Source organism: Pelobates fuscus, chromosome 2 (genome assembly GCF_036172605.1).
Source record: "Pelobates fuscus isolate aPelFus1 chromosome 2, aPelFus1.pri, whole genome shotgun sequence".
NCBI lineage: Eukaryota > Metazoa > Chordata > Amphibia > Anura > Pelobatidae > Pelobates > Pelobates fuscus.
Window position 1 is genome coordinate 5,548,496 of NC_086318.1, and position 18,077 is coordinate 5,566,572.

The following is an 18,077-nucleotide window of genomic DNA, read 5'->3' on the forward strand; positions in this document are numbered from 1 at the left end:
GCGCTGTGTCCTGGTGTGCAGCTTGGTTTTATCGATACATTGCAGCTGTGATAAAGCCGTGCGCTGTGTCCTGGTGTGCAGCTCGGTTTGATCTATACATTGCAGCTGTGATAAAGCCTTGCGCTGTGTCCTGGTGTCGGTTTGATCTATACATTGCAGCTGTGATAAAGCCTTGCGCTGTGTCCTGGTGTGCAGCTCGGTTTGATTTATACATTGCAGCTGTGATAAAGCCCTGCGCTGTGTCCTGGTGTGCAGCTCGGTTTGATCTATACATTGCAGCTGTGATAAAGCCTTGCGCTGTGTCCTGGTGTGCAGCTCGGTTTGATCTATACATTGCAGCTGGGATAGAGCCGTGCGCTGTGTCCTGGTGTGCAGCTCGGTTTGTTCTATACATTGCAGCTGTGATAAAGCTGTGCGCTGTGTCCTGGTGTGCAGCTCGGTTTGATCTATACATTGCAGCTGTGATAAAGCCCTGCGCTGTGTCCTGGTGTGCAGCTCGGTTTGATCTATACATTGCAGCTGTGATAAAGCCGTGCGCTGTGTCCTGGTGTGCAGCTCGGTTTGATCTATAAATTGCAGCTGTGATAAAGCCTTGCGTTGTGTCCTGGTGTGCAGCTCGGTTTGATCTATACATTGCAGCTGTGATAAAGCCGTGCGCTGTGTCCTGGTGTGCAGCTCGGTTGGATCTATACATTGCAGCTGTGATAAAGCCGTGCGCTGTGTCCTGGTGTGCAGCTCGGTTTGATCTATACATTGCAGCTGTGATAAAGCATTGCGCTGTGTCCTGGTGTGCAGCTCAGTTTGATCTATACATTGCAGCTGGGATAAAGCCGTGCGCTGTGTCCTGGTGTGCAGCTCGGTTTGAGCTATACATTGCAGCTGTGATAAAGCCGTGCGCTGTGTCCTGGTGTGCAGCTCGGTTTGATCTATACATTGCAGCTGTGATAAAGCCCTGCGCTGTGTCCTGGTGTGCAGCTCGGTTTGATCTATACATTGCAGCTGTGATAAAGCCGTGCGCTGTGTCCTGGTGTGCAGCTCGGTTTGATCTATAAATTGCAGCTGTGATAAAGCCTTGCGTTGTGTCCTGGTGTGCAGCTCGGTTTGATCTATACATTGCAGCTGTGATAAAGCCGTGCGCTGTGTCCTGGTGTGCAGCTCGGTTGGATCTATACATTGCAGCTGTGATAAAGCCGTGCGCTGTGTCCTGGTGTGCAGCTCGGTTTGATCTATACATTGCAGCTGTGATAAAGCCGTGCGCTGTGTCCTGGTGTGCAGCTCGGTTTGATCTATACATTGCAGCTGTGATAAAGCCGTGCGCTGTGTCCTGGTGTGCAGCTCGGTTTGATCTATACATTGCAGCTGTGATAAAGCCCTGCGCTGTGTCCTGGTGTGCAGCTCGGTTTGATCTATACATTGCAGCTGGGATAAAGCTGTGCGCTGTGCCCTGGTGTGCAGCTCGGTTTGATCTATACATTGCAGCTGTGATAAAGCCGTGCGTTGTGTCCTGGTGTGCAGCTCGGTTTGATCTATACGTTGCAGCTGTGATAAAGCCCTGCGCTGTGTCCTGGTGTGCAGCTCGGTTTGATCTATACATTGCAGCTGGGATAAAGCTGTGCGCTGTGCCCTGGTGTGCAGCTCGGTTTGATCTATACATTGCAGCTGTGATAAAGCCGTGCGTTGTGTCCTGGTGTGCAGCTCGGTTTGAGCTATACATTGCAGCTGTGATTATTATTATTATTATTATTATTATTATTATTATTGCCATTTATATAGCGCTAACAGATTCCGTAGCGCTTTACAATATTTTGAGACGGGGGGGATGTAACAATAAATAAGACAATTACAAGAAAACTGACAGGAATAATAGGTTGAAGAGGACCCTGCTCAAATGAGCTTACAGTCTATAGGAGGTGGGGTATTAGAAACATTAGGATAGGAAATATCAAGTAGGAGTGAAGCAGAGCTGGAGGAGAGAGCAAAGCACTATCCCATAGGGACAGGTATGTAAGGGAGAGATTACTCTGGGAGGCCATACGCTTTCCTGAAGAGATGGGATTTAAGGCCCTTCTTAAATGATTGAAGACTAGGGGAGAGTCTGATGGCAGTAGGCAAGTTATTCCATAGGAGAGGAGCCGCCCGTGAGAAGTCCTGCAAGCGTGAGTTGGCCGTACGGGTGCGAGCAGCGGTCAGGAGGTGGTCGCGGGCAGAGCGGAGGGTACGAGGAGGGGCATACCTCTGGATCAGTGAAGAGATATAAGAGGGGCTGGAATTGTTCAGTGCTTTAAATGTATGGGTTAGCACTTTGAATTGACTCCTATAGGATACAGGGAGCCAATGTAAGGACTGGCAGAGGGGCGAGGTGTGAGAGGACCGACTGGATAGGAAAATCAGTCTAGCTGCAGCATTCATTACAGACTGTAGCGGGGCAGTACGGCTTTTGGGGAGACCAATCAGGAGAGGGTTACAGTAATCCATGCGGGAAATTACTAGAGCATGGACAAGCTCCTTGGTAGCATCTTGCGTAAGAAAGGGGCGGATGCGGGCTATGTTTTTGAGTTGGAACCTACAGGACTTGGCAACAAAGTCCGTGCGCTGTGCGCTGTGTCCTGGTGTGCAGCTCGGTTTGATCTATAAATTGCAGCTGTGATAAAGCCGTGCGTTGTGTCCTGGTGTGCAGCTCGGTTTGATCTATACATTGCAGCTGTGATAAAGCTGTGCGCTGTGCCCTGGTGTGCAGCTCGGTTTGATCTATACATTGCAGCTGTGATAAAGCCGTGCGCTGTGTCCTGGTGTGCAGCTCGGTTGGATCTATACATTGCAGCTGTGATAAAGCTGTGCGCCGTGCCCTGGTGTGCAGCTCGGTTTGATCTATACATTGCAGCTGTGATAAAGCCGTGCGCTGTGTCCTGGTGTGCAGCTCGGTTTGATCGATACATTGCAGCTGTGATAAAGCCATGCGCTGTGTCCTGGTGTGCAGCTCGGTTGGATCTATACATTGCAGCTGTGATAAAGCCGTGCGCTGTGCCCTGGTGTGCAGCTCGGTTTGATCGATACATTGCAGCTGTGATAAAGCCGTGCGCTGTGTCCTGGTGTGCAGCTCGGTTTGATCTATACGATGCAGCTGTGATAAAGCCCTGCGCTGTGTCCTGGTGTGCATCTCGGTTTGATCTATACATTGCAGCTGTGATAAAGCCCTGCGCTGTGTCCTGGTGTGCAGCTCGGTTTGATCTATACATTGCAGCTGTGATAAAGCCGTGCGCTGTGTCCTGGTGTGCAGCTCGGTTTGATCTATACGTTGCAGCTGGGATAAAGCCGTGCGCTGTGTCCTGGTGTGCAGCTCGGTTTGATCTATACATTGCAGCTGTGATAAAGCCCTGCGCTGTGTCCTGGTGTCGGTTTGATCTATACATTGCAGCTGGGATAAAGCCCTGCGCTGTGTCCTGGTGTGCAGCTCGGTTTGATCTATACATTGCAGCTGTGATAAAGCCTTGCGCTGTGTCCTGGTGTGCAGCTCAGTTTGATCTATACATTGCAGCTGTGATAAAGCCGTGTGCTGTGTCCTGGTGTGCAGCTCGGTTTGATCTATACATTGCAGCTGTGATAAAGCCGTGCGCTGTGTCCTGGTGTGCAGCTCAGTTTGATCTATACATTGCAGCTGTGATAAAGCCGTGCGCTGTGTCCTGGTGTGCAGCTCGGTTTGATCTATACGTTGCAGCTGTGATAATGCCCTGCGCTGTGTCCTGGTGTGCAGCTCGGTTTGATCTATACATTGCAGCTGTGATAAAGACGTGCGCTGTGTCCTGGTGTGCAGCTCGGTTTGATCTATACATTGCAGGTGTGATAAAGCCGTGCGCTGTGTCCTGGTGTGCAGCTCGGTTTGATCTATATATTGCAGCTGTGATAAAGCCGTGCGTTGTGTCCTGGTGTGCAGCTCGGTTTGATCTATACGTTGCAGCTGTGATAAAGCCCTGCGCTGTGTCCTGGTGTGCAGCTCGGTTTGATCTATACATTGCAGCTGTGATAAAGCCTTGCGCTGTGTCCTGGTGTGCAGCTCGGTTTGATCTATACATTGCAGCTGTGATAAAGCCTTGCGCTGTGTCCTGGTGTGCAGCTTGGTTTGATCTATACATTGCAGTTGTGATAAAGCCCTGCGCTGTGTCCTGGTGTGCAGCTCGGTTTGATCGATACATTGCAGCTGTGATAAAGCCGTGCGCTGTGTCCTGGTGTGCAGCTCGGTTTGATCTATACATTGCAGCTGTGATAAAGCCGTGCGTTGTGTCCTGGTGTGCAGCTCGGTTTGATCGATACATTGCAGCTGTGATAAAGCCGTGCGCTGTGTCCTGGTGTGCAGCTCGGTTTGATCTATACATTGAATCTGTGATAAAGCCGTGCGTTGTGTCCTGGTGTGCATCTCGGTTTGATCTATACATTGCAGCTGTGATAAAGCCGTGCGCTGTGTCCTGGTGTGCAGCTCGGTTTGATCTATACGTTGCAGCTGTGATAAAGCCGTGCGCTGTGTCCTGGTGTGCAGCTCGGTTTGATCGATACATTGCAGCTGTGATAAAGCCGTGCGCTGTGTCCTGGTGTGCAGCTCGGTTTGATCTATACGTTGCAGCTGTGATAAAGCCCTGCGCTGTGTCCTGGTGTGCAGCTCGGTTTGATCGATACATTGCAGCTGTGATAAAGCCGTGCGCTGTGTCGTGGTGTGCAGCTCGGTTTGATCTATACGTTGCAGCTGTGATAAAGCCCTGCGCTGTGTCCTGGTGTACAGCTCGGTTTGATCTATACATTGCAGCTGGGATAAAGCCGTGCGCTGTGTCGTGGTGTGCAGCTCGGTTTGATCTATACATTGCAGCTGTGATAAAGCCGTGCGCTGTGTCGTGGTGTACAGCTCGGTTTGATCTATACATTGCAGCTGGGATAAAGCCCTGCGCTGTGTCCTTATGTGCAGCTCGGTTTGATCTGTACATTGCAGCTGTGATAAAGCCCTGCGCTGTGTCCTGGTGTGCAGCTCGGTTTAATCTATACATTGCAGCTGTGATAAAGCCGTGCGCTGTGTCCTGGTGTCGGTTTGATCTATACATTGCAGCTGTGATAAAGCCTTGCGCTGTGTCCTGGTGTGCAGCTCGGTTTGATCTGTACATTGCAGCTGTGATAAAGCCCTGCGCTGTGTCCTGGTGTGCAGCTCGGTTTGATCTATACATTGCAGCTGTGATAAAGCCGTGCGCTGTGTCCTGGTGTGCAGCTCGGTTTGATCTATACATTGCAGCTGTGATAAAGCCGTGCGCTGTGTCCTGGTGTCGGTTTGATCTATACGTTGCAGCTGTGGTAAAGCCGTGCGCTGTGTCCTGGTGTGCTGCTCGGTTTGATCTATACATTGCAGCTGTAATAAAGCCTTGCGCTATGTCCTGGTGTGCAGCTCGGTTTGATCTATACATTGCAGCTGTGATAAAGCCGTGCGCTGTGTCCTGGTGTGCAGCTCGGTTTGATCTATACATTGCAGCTGTGATAAAGCCGTGCGCTGTGTCCTGGTGTGCAGCTCGGTTTGATCTATACGTTGCAGCTGGGATAAAGCCGTGCGCTGTGTCCTGGTGTGCAGCTCGGTTTGATCTATACGTTGCAGCTGTGATAAAGCCGTGCACTGTGTCCTGGTGTGCAGCTCGGTTTGATCTATACATTGCAGCTGTGATAAAGCCTTGCGCTGTGCCTGGTGTGCAGCTCGGTTTGATCTATTCATTGCAGCTGTGATAAAGCCTTGTGCTGTGCCTGGTGTGCAGCTCGGTTTGATCTATACATTGCAGCTGTGATAAAGCCGTGCGCTGTGTCCTTGTGTGCAGCTCGGTTTGATCTATACATTGCAGCTGTGATAAAGCCGTGCGCTGTGTCCTGGTGTGCAGCTCGGTTTGATCTATACATTGCAGCTGTGATAAAGCTGTGCGCCGTGCCCTGGTGTGCAGCTCGGTTTGATCTATACATTGCAGCTGTGATAAAGCCATGCGCTGTGTCCTGGTGTGCAGCTCGGTTGGATCTATACATTGCAGCTGTGATAAAGCCGTGCGCTGTGCCCTGGTGTGCAGCTCGGTTTGATCGATACATTGCAGCTGTGATAAAGCCGTGCGCTGTGTCCTGGTGTGCAGCTCGGTTTGATCTATACATTGCAGCTGTGATAAAGCCGTGCGTTGTGTCCTGGTGTGCAGCTCGGTTTGATCGATACATTGCAGCTGTGATAAAGCCGTGCGCTGTGTCCTGGTGTGCAGCTCGGTTTGATCTATACATTGCAGCTGTGATAAAGCCGTGCGTTGTGTCCTGGTGTGCATCTCGGTTTGGTCGATACATTGCAGCTGTGATAAAGCCGTGCGCTGTGTCCTGGTGTGCAGCTCGGTTTGATCTATACGTTGCAGCTGTGATAAAGCCGTGCGCTGTGTCCTGGTGTGCAGCTCGGTTTGATCGATACATTGCAGCTGTGATAAAGCCGTGCGCTGTGTCCTGGTGTGCAGCTCGGTTTGATCTATACGTTGCAGCTGTGATAAAGCCCTGCGCTGTGTCCTGGTGTGCAGCTCGGTTTGATCGATACATTGCAGCTGTGATAAAGCCGTGCGCTGTGTCCTGGTGTGCAGCTCGGTTTGATCTATACTTTGCAGCTGTGATAAAGCCGTGCGCTGTGTCCTGGTGTGCAGCTCGGTTTGATCTATACATTGCAGCTGTGATAAAGCCGTGCACTGTGTCCTGGTGTGCAGCTCGGTTTGATCTATACATGGCAGCTGTGATAAAGCCTTGCGCTGTGCCTGGTGTGCAGCTCGGTTTGATCTATACATTGCAGCTGTGATAAAGCCGTGCGTTGTGTCCTGGTGTGCAGCTCGGTTTGATCTATACATTGCAGCTGTGATAAAGCCCTGCGCTGTGTCCTGGTGTGCAGCTCGGTTTGATCTATACATTGCAGCTGTGATAAAGACTTGCGCTGTGCCTGGTGTGCAGCTCGGTTTGATCTATACATTGCAGCTGTGATAAAGCCGTGCGCTGTGTCCTGGTGTGCAGCTCGGTTTGATCTATACATTGCAGCTGTGATAAAGCCGTGCGCTATGTCCTGGTGTGCAGCTCGGTTTGATCTATACATTGCAGCTGTGATAAAGCCGTGCACTGTGTCCTGGTGTGCAGCTCGGTTTGATCTATACATTGCAGCTGTGATAAAGCCGTGCGTTGTGTCCTGGTGTGCAGCTCGGTTTGATCTATACATTGCAGCTGTGATAAAGCCCTGCGCTGTGTCCTGGTGTGCAGCTCGGTTTGATCTATACATTGCAGCTGTGATAAAGACTTGCGCTGTGCCTGGTGTGCAGCTCGGTTTGATCTATACATTGCAGCTGTGATAAAGCCGTGCGCTGTGTCCTGGTGTGCAGCTCGGTTTGATCGATACATTGCAGCTGGGATAAAGCCTTGCGCTGTGTCCTGGTGTCGGTTTGATCTATACATTGCAGCTGTGATAAAGCCGTGCACTGTGTCCTGGTGTGCAGCTCGGTTTGATCTATACATTGCAGCTGTGATAAAGCCTTGCGCTGTGCCTGGTGTGCAGCTCGGTTTGATCTATACATTGCAGCTGTGATAAAGCCGTGCGTTGTGTCCTGGTGTGCAGCTCGGTTTGATCTATACATTGCAGCTGTGATAAAGCCCTGCGCTGTGTCCTGGTGTGCAGCTCGGTTTGATCTATACATTGCAGCTGTGATAAAGACTTGCGCTGTGCCTGGTGTGCAGCTCGGTTTGATCTATACATTGCAGCTGTGATAAAGCCGTGCGCTGTGTCCTGGTGTGCAGCTCGGTTTGATCTATACATTGCAGCTGTGATAAAGCCGTGCACTGTGTCCTGGTGTGCAGCTCGGTTTGATCTATACATTGCAGCTGTGATAAAGCCGTGCGTTGTGTCCTGGTGTGCAGCTCGGTTTGATCTATACATTGCAGCTGTGATAAAGCCGTGCGCTGTGTCCTGGTGTGCAGCTCGGTTTGATCTATACATTGCAGCTGTGATAAAGCCGTGCACTGTGTCCTGGTGTGCAGCTCGGTTTGATCTATACATTGCAGCTGTGATAAAGCCTTGCGCTGTGCCTGGTGTGCAGCTCGGTTTGATCTATACATTGCAGCTGTGATAAAGCCGTGCGTTGTGTCCTGGTGTGCAGCTCGGTTTGATCTATACATTGCAGCTGTGATAAAGCCCTGCGCTGTGTCCTGGTGTGCAGCTCGGTTTGATCTATACATTGCAGCTGTGATAAAGACTTGCGCTGTGCCTGGTGTGCAGCTCGGTTTGATCTATACATTGCAGCTGTGATAAAGCCGTGCGCTGTGTCCTGGTGTGCAGCTCGGTTTGATCTATACATTGCAGCTGTGATAAAGCCGTGCGCTGTGTCCTGGTGTGCAGCTCGGTTTGATCTATACATTGCAGCTGTGATAAAGCCGTGCGCTGTGTCCTGGTGTGCAGCTCGGTTTGATCTATACATTGCAGCTGTGATAAAGCCCTGCGCTGTGTCCTGGTGTGCAGCTCGGTTTGATCTATACATTGCAGCTGTGATAAAGCCGTGCGCTGTGTCCTGGTGTGCAGCTCGGTTTGATCTATACATTGCAGCTGTGATAAAGCCGTGCGCTGTGTCCTGGTGTGCAGCTCGGTTTGATCTATACATTGCAGCTGTGATAAAGCCGTGCGCTGTGTCCTGGTGTCGGTTTGATCTATACATTGCAGCTGTGATAAAGCCGTGCACTGTGTCCTGGTGTGCAGCTCGGTTTGATCTATACATTGCAGCTGTGATAAAGCCTTGCGCTGTGCCTGGTGTGCAGCTCGGTTTGATCTATACATTGCAGCTGTGATAAAGCCGTGCGCTGTGTCCTGGTGTGCAGCTCGGTTTGATCTATACATTGCAGCTGTGATAAAGCCGTGCACTGTGTCCTGGTGTGCAGCTCGGTTTGATCTATACATTGCAGCTGTGATAAAGACTTGCGCTGTGCCTGGTGTGCAGCTCGGTTTGATCTATACATTGCAGCTGTGATAAAGCCGTGCGCTGTGTCCTGGTGTGCAGCTCGGTTTGATCTATACATTGCAGCTGTGATAAAGCCGTGCGCTGTGTCCTGGTGTGCAGCTCGGTTTGATCTATACATTGCAGCTGTGATAAAGCCGTGCGTTGTGTCCTGGTGTGCAGCTCGGTTTGATCTATACATTGCAGCTGTGATAAAGCCGTGCACTGTGTCCTGGTGTGCAGCTCGGTTTGATCTATACATTGCAGCTGTGATAAAGCCTTGCGCTGTGCCTGGTGTGCAGCTCGGTTTGATCTATACATTGCAGCTGTGATAAAGCCGTGCGTTGTGTCCTGGTGTGCAGCTCGGTTTGATCTATACATTGCAGCTGTGATAAAGCCCTGCGCTGTGTCCTGGTGTGCAGCTCGGTTTGATCTATACATTGCAGCTGTGATAAAGACTTGCGCTGTGCCTGGTGTGCAGCTCGGTTTGATCTATACATTGCAGCTGTGATAAAGCCGTGCGCTGTGTCCTGGTGTGCAGCTCGGTTTGATCTATACATTGCAGCTGTGATAAAGCCGTGCGCTGTGTCCTGGTGTGCAGCTCGGTTTGATCTATACATTGCAGCTGTGATAAAGCCGTGCGCTGTGTCCTGGTGTGCAGCTCGGTTTGATCTATACATTGCAGCTGTGATAAAGCCCTGCGCTGTGTCCTGGTGTGCAGCTCGGTTTGATCTATACATTGCAGCTGTGATAAAGCCGTGCGCTGTGTCCTGGTGTGCAGCTCGGTTTGATCTATACATTGCAGCTGTGATAAAGCCGTGCGCTGTGTCCTGGTGTGCAGCTCGGTTTGATCTATACATTGCAGCTGTGATAAAGCCGTGCGCTGTGTCCTGGTGTGCAGCTCGGTTTGATCTATACGTTGCAGCTGTGATAAAGCCGTGCACTGTGTCCTGGTGTGCAGCTCGGTTTGATCTATACATTGCAGCTGTGATAAAGCCGTGCACTGTGTCCTGGTGTGCAGCTCGGTTTGATCAATACATTGCAGCTGTGATAAAGCCGTGCGCTGTGTCCTGGTGTGCAGCTCGGTTTGATCTATACATTGCAGCTGTGATAAAGCCGTGCGCTGTGTCCTGGTGTGCAGCTCGGTTTGATCTATACATTGCAGCTGTGATAAAGCCGTGCACTGTGTCCTGGTGTGCAGCTCGGTTTGATCTATACATTGCAGCTGTGATAAAGCCGTGCGCTGTGTCCTGGTGTCGGTTTGATCTATACATTGCAGCTGTGATAAAGCCGTGCGCTGTGCCTGGTGTGCAGCTCGGTTTGATCTATACATTGCAGCTGTGATAAAGCCTTGCGCTGTGTCCTGGTGTGCAGCTCGGTTTGATCTATACATTGCAGCTGTGATAAAGCCGTGCGCTGTGTCCTGGTGTGCAGCTCGGTTTGATCTATACATTGCAGCTGTGATAAAGCCGTGCGCTGTGTCCTGGTGTGCAGCTCGGTTTGATCTATACATTGCAGCTGTGATAAAGCCGTGCGCTGTGTCCTGGTGTGCAGCTCGGTTTGATCTATACATTGCAGCTGTGATAAAGCCGTGCGCTGTGTCCTGGTGTGCAGCTCGGTTTGATCTATACATTGCAGCTGTGATAAAGCCGTGCGCTGTGTCCTGGTGTGCAGCTCGGTTTGATCTATACATTGCAGCTGTGATAAAGCCGTGCGCTGTGTCCTGGTGTGCAGCTCGGTTTGATCTATACATTGCAGCTGTCGCCGTTATCTGCAGGGGGTCCTACAGTACATACAGAGATTGAGTCACTCTTTGAGGGAGATTGAAAGTTTGTTATGAATTGCAGTTTCGTTCTGTAACGGCTCTCTGCAGGAAGTGGTTAAAGTTACGCAATACGTTACATGACGAGGTCACACTGCACGTTAAACACTGCCTAGGACGTCTGCCGACTATATTAATTTTCATTCTATTTTTGAAAATACTAAATGCTGCAGGACATTGCAGACAGTACCGTAGGACGCAGTTTGAGTGATCCTGCAATTGTTCGTTCACAGGTAATAACCAGTATTGGGCAGGAAGCAGAGCCGGACTTGTTATCTGCGTATCTTTGGCTTATTGTTCATTAATATTGTAATAAATGGTTTGTTTTGCATACTCTAGGTAGCTGACATACATGTTAAAGTTTAAGGTCTGAGTATGCGGCTTACTGTTTTGCAATGAATCCTTGTGACAGGAAACTCCTTGCTGGAGGCCGTTGTAAATACCGTGATATTTCACACGCGCCCGTTCTCCGAGCTCCTAGCTGGATTCATATTGAGTCTCTGACAATGTTCCACTAATATGTGGTGCCTGCTCAGATGATTGGTACCACGGGAGAGCCTAGGGAACCTAACTAATCCAGTGACCACCAGTAACCACCCTCCCCTGCTACTCCTCTAGAAATGGCATCATTTCGTCATGTAATTAACGTGGTGCTCATTCTATTCTACAGGATGATTGAAGAGAGCGGAAAAAAGAGGACGATGGCCGAAAAGCGTCAGCTCTTCATGGAGATGAGTAAGTCCTGGATTTACCTATTCCGCTAACCTATAATTCCACTAACCTATAATTCCGCTAATCTGTAATGCTACTTTGCGTTTTAACACATTCAGTTATTGGGTGTTGGTTAATTGCCCCACCCTCCAGTTACATTGTAATGTCCGTATCCCTTTAGTGTAAAAGATATTGGGGTGTTTGGTTAATTGCCCCCTCCAGTGTGAGCTGCTGTGTTCCCTGAGTATTCTACAGACAGCAGTTACATTGTAATGTCCGTATCCCTTTAGTGTAAAAGATATTGGGGGTTTGGTTAATTACCCCCTCCAGTGTGAGCTGCTGGGTTCCCTGAGTATTCTACAGACAGCAGTTACATTGTAATGTCCGTATCCCTTTAGTGTAAAAGATATTGGGGGTTTGGTTAATTACCCCCTCCAGTGTGAGCTGCTATGTTCCCTGAGTATTCTACAGACAGCTGTTACATTGTAATGTCCGTATCCCTTTAGTGTAAAAGATATTGGGGGGTTTGGTTAATTGCCCCCTCCAGTGTGAGCTGCTGTGTTCCCTGAGTAGTCTACAGACAGCAGTTACATTGTAATGTCCGTATCCCTTTAGTGTAAAAGATATTGGGTGGTTTGGTTAATTGCCCTCCTCCAGTGTGAGCTGCTGGGTTCCCTGAGTATTCTACAGACAGCAGTTACATTGTAATGTCCGTATCCCTTTAGTGTAAAAGATATTGGGGGGTTTGGTTAATTGCCCCCTCCAGTGTGAGCTGCTGGGATCCCTGAGTATTCTACAGACAGCAGTTACATTGTAATGTCCGTATCCCTTTAGTGTAAAAGATATTGGGGGTTTGGTTAATTACCCCCTCCAGTGTGAGCTGCTGTGTTCCCTGAGTATTCTACAGACAGCAGTTACATTGTAATGTCCGTATCCCTTTAGTGTAAAAGATATGGGGGGGTTTGGTTAATTGCCCCTCCAGTGTGAGCTGCTGGGATCCCTGAGTATTCTACAGACAGCCGTTACATTGTAATGTCCGTATCCCTTTAGTGTAAAAGATATTGGGGGTTTGGTTAATTACCCCCTCCAGTGTGAGCTGCTGGGTTCCCTGAGTATTCTACAGACAGCAGTTACATTGTAATGTCCGTATCCCTTTAGTGTAAAAGATATTGGGGGGTTTGGTTAATTGCCCCCTCCAGTGTGAGCTGCTGGGATCCCTGAGTATTCTACAGACAGCAGTTACATTGTAATGTCCGTATCCCTTTAGTGTAAAAGATATTGGGGGTTTGGTTAATTACCCCCTCCAGTGTGAGCTGCTGTGTTCCCTGAGTATTCTACAGACAGCAGTTACATTGTAATGTCCGTATCCCTTTAGTGTAAAAGATATGGGGGGGTTTGGTTAATTGCCCCTCCAGTGTGAGCTGCTGGGATCCCTGAGTATTCTACAGACAGCAGTTACATTGTAATGTCCGTATCCCTTTAGTGTAAAAGATATTGGGGGTTTGGTTAATTACCCCCTCCAGTGTGAGCTGCTGTGTTCCCTGAGTATTCTACAGACAGCAGTTACATTGTAATGTCCGTATCCCTTTAGTGTAAAAGATATTGGGGGTTTGGTTAATTACCCCCCTCTAGTGTGAGCTGCTGGGATCCCCGAGTATTCTACAGACAGCAGTTACATTGTAATGTCCGTATCCCTTTAGTGTAAAAGATATTGGGGGTTTGGTTAATTACCCCCTCCAGTGTGAGCTGCTGGGATCCCTGAGTATTCTACAGACAGCAGTTACATTGTAATGTCCGTATCCCTTTAGTGTAAAAGATATTGGGGGTTTGGTTAATCGCCCCCTCCAGTGTGAGCTGCTGGGATCCCTGAGTATTCTACAGACAGCAGTTACATTGTAATGTCCGTATCCCTTTAGTGTAAAAGATATTGGGGTGTTTGGTTAATTGCCCCCTCCAGTGTGAGCTGCTGGGTTCCCTGAGTATTCTACAGACAGCAGTTACATTGTAATGTCCGTATCCCTTTAGTGTAAAAGATATTGGGTGGTTTGGTTAATTGCCCTCCTCCAGTGTGAGCTGCTGGGTTCCCTGAGTATTCTACAGACAGCAGTTACATTGTAATGTCCGTATCCCTTTAGTGTAAAAGATATTGGGGGTTTGGTTAATTACCCCCTCCAGTGTGAGCTGCTGTGTTCCCTGAGTATTCTTCAGACAGCAGTTACATTGTAATGTCCGTATCCCTTTAGTGTAAAAGATATTGGGGGTTTGGTTAATTACCCCCTCCAGTGTGAGCTGCTGTGTTCCCTGAGTATTCTACAGACAGCAGTTACATTGTAATGTCCGTATCCCTTTAGTGTAAAAGATATGGGGGGGTTTGGTTAATTGCCCCTCCAGTGTGAGCTGCTGGGATCCCTGAGTATTCTACAGACAGCAGTTACATTGTAATGTCCGTATCCCTTTAGTGTAAAAGATATGGGGGGGTTTGGTTAATTGCCCCTCCAGTGTGAGCTGCTGGGATCCCTGAGTATTCTACAGACAGCCGTTACATTGTAATGTCCGTATCCCTTTAGTGTAAAAGATATTGGGGGTTTGGTTAATTACCCCCTCCAGTGTGAGCTGCTGGGTTCCCTGAGTATTCTACAGACAGCAGTTACATTGTAATGTCCGTATCCCTTTAGTGTAAAAGATATTGGGGGGTTTGGTTAATTGCCCCCTCCAGTGTGAGCTGCTGGGATCCCTGAGTATTCTACAGACAGCAGTTACATTGTAATGTCCGTATCCCTTTAGTGTAAAAGATATTGGGGGTTTGGTTAATTACCCCCTCCAGTGTGAGCTGCTGTGTTCCCTGAGTATTCTACAGACAGCAGTTACATTGTAATGTCCGTATCCCTTTAGTGTAAAAGATATGGGGGGGTTTGGTTAATTGCCCCTCCAGTGTGAGCTGCTGGGATCCCTGAGTATTCTACAGACAGCAGTTACATTGTAATGTCCGTATCCCTTTAGTGTAAAAGATATTGGGGGTTTGGTTAATTACCCCCTCCAGTGTGAGCTGCTGTGTTCCCTGAGTATTCTACAGACAGCAGTTACATTGTAATGTCCGTATCCCTTTAGTGTAAAAGATATTGGGGGTTTGGTTAATTACCCCCCTCTAGTGTGAGCTGCTGGGATCCCCGAGTATTCTACAGACAGCAGTTACATTGTAATGTCCGTATCCCTTTAGTGTAAAAGATATTGGGGGTTTGGTTAATTACCCCCTCCAGTGTGAGCTGCTGGGATCCCTGAGTATTCTACAGACAGCAGTTACATTGTAATGTCCGTATCCCTTTAGTGTAAAAGATATTGGGGGTTTGGTTTTTCGCCCCCTCCAGTGTGAGCTGCTGGGATCCCTGAGTATTCTACAGACAGCAGTTACATTGTAATGTCCGTATCCCTTTAGTGTAAAAGATATTGGGGTGTTTGGTTAATTGCCCCCTCCAGTGTGAGCTGCTGGGTTCCCTGAGTATTCTACAGACAGCAGTTACATTGTAATGTCCGTATCCCTTTAGTGTAAAAGATATTGGGGGGGGGGTTTGGTTAATTGCCCCCTCCAGTGTGAGCTGCTGTGTTCCCTGAGTATTCTACAGACAGCAGTTACATTGTAATGTCCGTATCCCGTTAGTGTAAAAGATATTGGGGGTTTGGTTAATTACCCCCTCCAGTGTGAGCTGCTGTGTTCCCTGAGTATTCTACAGACAGCTGTTACATTGTAATGTCCGTATCCCTTTAGTGTAAAAGATATTGGGGGGTTTGGTTAATTGCCCCCTCCAGTGTGAGCTGCTGTGTTCCCTGAGTATTCTACAGACAGCAGTAACATTGTAATGTCCGTATCCCTTTAGTGTAAAAGATATTGGGTGGTTTGGTTAATTGCCCTCCTCCAGTGTGAGCTGCTGGGTTCCCTGAGTATTCTACAGACAGCAGTTACATTGTAATGTCCGTATCCCTTTAGTGTAAAAGATATTGGGGGTTTGGTTAATTACCCCCTCCAGTGTGAGCTGCTGTGTTCCCTGAGTATTCTACAGACAGCAGTTACATTGTAATGTCCGTATCCCTTTAGTGTAAAAGATATGGGGGGGTTTGGTTAATTGCCCCTCCAGTGTGAGCTGCTGGGATCCCTGAGTATTCTACAGACAGCAGTTACATTGTAATGTCCGTATCCCTTTAGTGTAAAAGATATTGGGGAGTTGGTTAATTACCCCCCTCTAGTGTGAGCTGCTGGGATCCCCGAGTATTCTACAGACAGCAGTTACATTGTAATGTCCGTATCCCTTTAGTGTAAAAGATATTGGGGGTTTGGTTAATTACCCCCTCCAGTGTGAGCTGCTGTGTTCCCTGAGTATTCTACAGACAGCAGTTACATTGTAATGTCCGTATCCCTTTAGTGTAAAAGATATTGGGGGGGGGTTTGGTTAATTGCCCCCTCCAGTGTGAGCTGCTGTGTTCCCTGAGTATTCTACAGACAGCAGTTACATTGTAATGTCCGTATCCCGTTAGTGTAAAAGATATTGGGGGTTTGGTTAATTACCCCCTCCAGTGTGAGCTGCTGTGTTCCCTGAGTATTCTACAGACAGCTGTTACATTGTAATGTCCGTATCCCTTTAGTGTAAAAGATATTGGGGGGTTTGGTTAATTGCCCCCTCCAGTGTGAGCTGCTGTGTTCCCTGAGTATTCTACAGACAGCAGTTACATTGTAATGTCCGTATCCCTTTAGTGTAAAAGATATTGGGTGGTTTGGTTAATTGCCCTCCTCCAGTGTGAGCTGCTGGGTTCCCTGAGTATTCTACAGACAGCAGTTACATTGTAATGTCCGTATCCCTTTAGTGTAAAAGATATTGGGGGTTTGGTTAATTACCCCCTCCAGTGTGAGCTGCTGTGTTCCCTGAGTATTCTTCAGACAGCAGTTACATTGTAATGTCCGTATCCCTTTAGTGTAAAAGATATTGGGGGTTTGGTTAATTACCCCCTCCAGTGTGAGCTGCTGTGTTCCCTGAGTATTCTACAGACAGCAGTTACATTGTAATGTCCGTATCCCTTTAGTGTAAAAGATATGGGGGGGTTTGGTTAATTGCCCCTCCAGTGTGAGCTGCTGGGATCCCTGAGTATTCTACAGACAGCAGTTACATTGTAATGTCCGTATCCCTTTAGTGTAAAAGATATTGGGGGTTTGGTTAATTACCCCCTCCAGTGTGAGCTGCTGTGTTCCCTGAGTATTCTACAGACAGCAGTTACATTGTAATGTCCGTATCCCTTTAGTGTAAAAGATATTGGGGGTTTGGTTAATTACCCCCCTCTAGTGTGAGCTGCTGGGATCCCCGAGTATTCTACAGACAGCAGTTACATTGTAATGTCCGTATCCCTTTAGTGTAAAAGATATTGGGGGTTTGGTTAATTACCCCCTCCAGTGTGAGCTGCTGGGATCCCTGAGTATTCTACAGACAGCAGTTACATTGTAATGTCCGTATCCCTTTAGTGTAAAAGATATTGGGGGTTTGGTTAATCGCCCCCTCCAGTGTGAGCTGCTGGGATCCCTGAGTATTCTACAGACAGCAGTTACATTGTAATGTCCGTATCCCTTTAGTGTAAAAGATATTGGGGAGTTGGTTAATTACCCCCCTCTAGTGTGAGCTGCTGGGATCCCCGAGTATTCTACAGACAGCAGTTACATTGTAATGTCCGTATCCCTTTAGTGTAAAAGATATTGGGGGTTTGGTTAATTACCCCCTCCAGTGTGAGCTGCTGTGTTCCCTGAGTATTCTACAGACAGCAGTTACATTGTAATGTCCGTATCCCTTTAGTGTAAAAGATATTGGGGGTTTGGTTAATTACCCCCCTCTAGTGTGAGCTGCTGGGATCCCCGAGTATTCTACAGACAGCAGTTACATTGTAATGTCCGTATCCCTTTAGTGTAAAAGATATTGGGGGTTTGGTTAATTACCCCCTCCAGTGTGAGCTGCTGTGTTCCCTGAGTATTCTACAGACAGCAGTTACATTGTAATGTCCGTATCCCTTTAGTGTAAAAGATATTGGGGGTTTGGTTAATTACCCCCTCCAGTGTGAGCTGCTGGGATCCCTGAGTATTCTACAGACAGCAGTTACATTGTAATGTCCGTATCCCTTTAGTGTAAAAGATATTGGGGGTTTGGTTAATCGCCCCCTCCAGTGTGAGCTGCTGGGATCCCTGAGTATTCTACAGACAGCAGTTACATTGTAATGTCCGTATCCCTTTAGTGTAAAAGATATTGGGGAGTTGGTTAATTACCCCCCTCTAGTGTGAGCTGCTGGGATCCCCGAGTATTCTACAGACAGCAGTTACATTGTAATGTCCGTATCCCTTTAGTGTAAAAGATATTGGGGGTTTGGTTAATTACCCCCTCCAGTGTGAGCTGCTGTGTTCCCTGAGTATTCTACAGACAGCAGTTACATTGTAATGTCCGTATCCCTTTAGTGTAAAAGATATTGGGGGTTTGGTTAATTACCCCCCTCTAGTGTGAGCTGCTGGGATCCCCGAGTATTCTACA

At 48.4% G+C, this 18,077-nt stretch overlaps 1 protein-coding gene across 3 annotated transcripts in view; it reads left to right on the forward strand.

Moving 5' to 3' along the window:
- Positions 1–11,470: 11,470 nt before the first annotated feature.
- The window catches only part of DTNB (dystrobrevin beta), a 261,550-nt gene continuing 254,943 nt past the window's right edge, over positions 11,471–18,077 (forward strand). For all 3 annotated transcript variants that reach the window (XM_063441890.1, XM_063441891.1, XM_063441892.1), the window contains exon 1: positions 11,471–11,550. In XM_063441890.1, the coding sequence (XP_063297960.1) occupies positions 11,487–11,550 (64 nt within the window). In that variant the 5' untranslated portion in view covers positions 11,471–11,486. The remainder of the gene's footprint in view (positions 11,551–18,077) is intronic.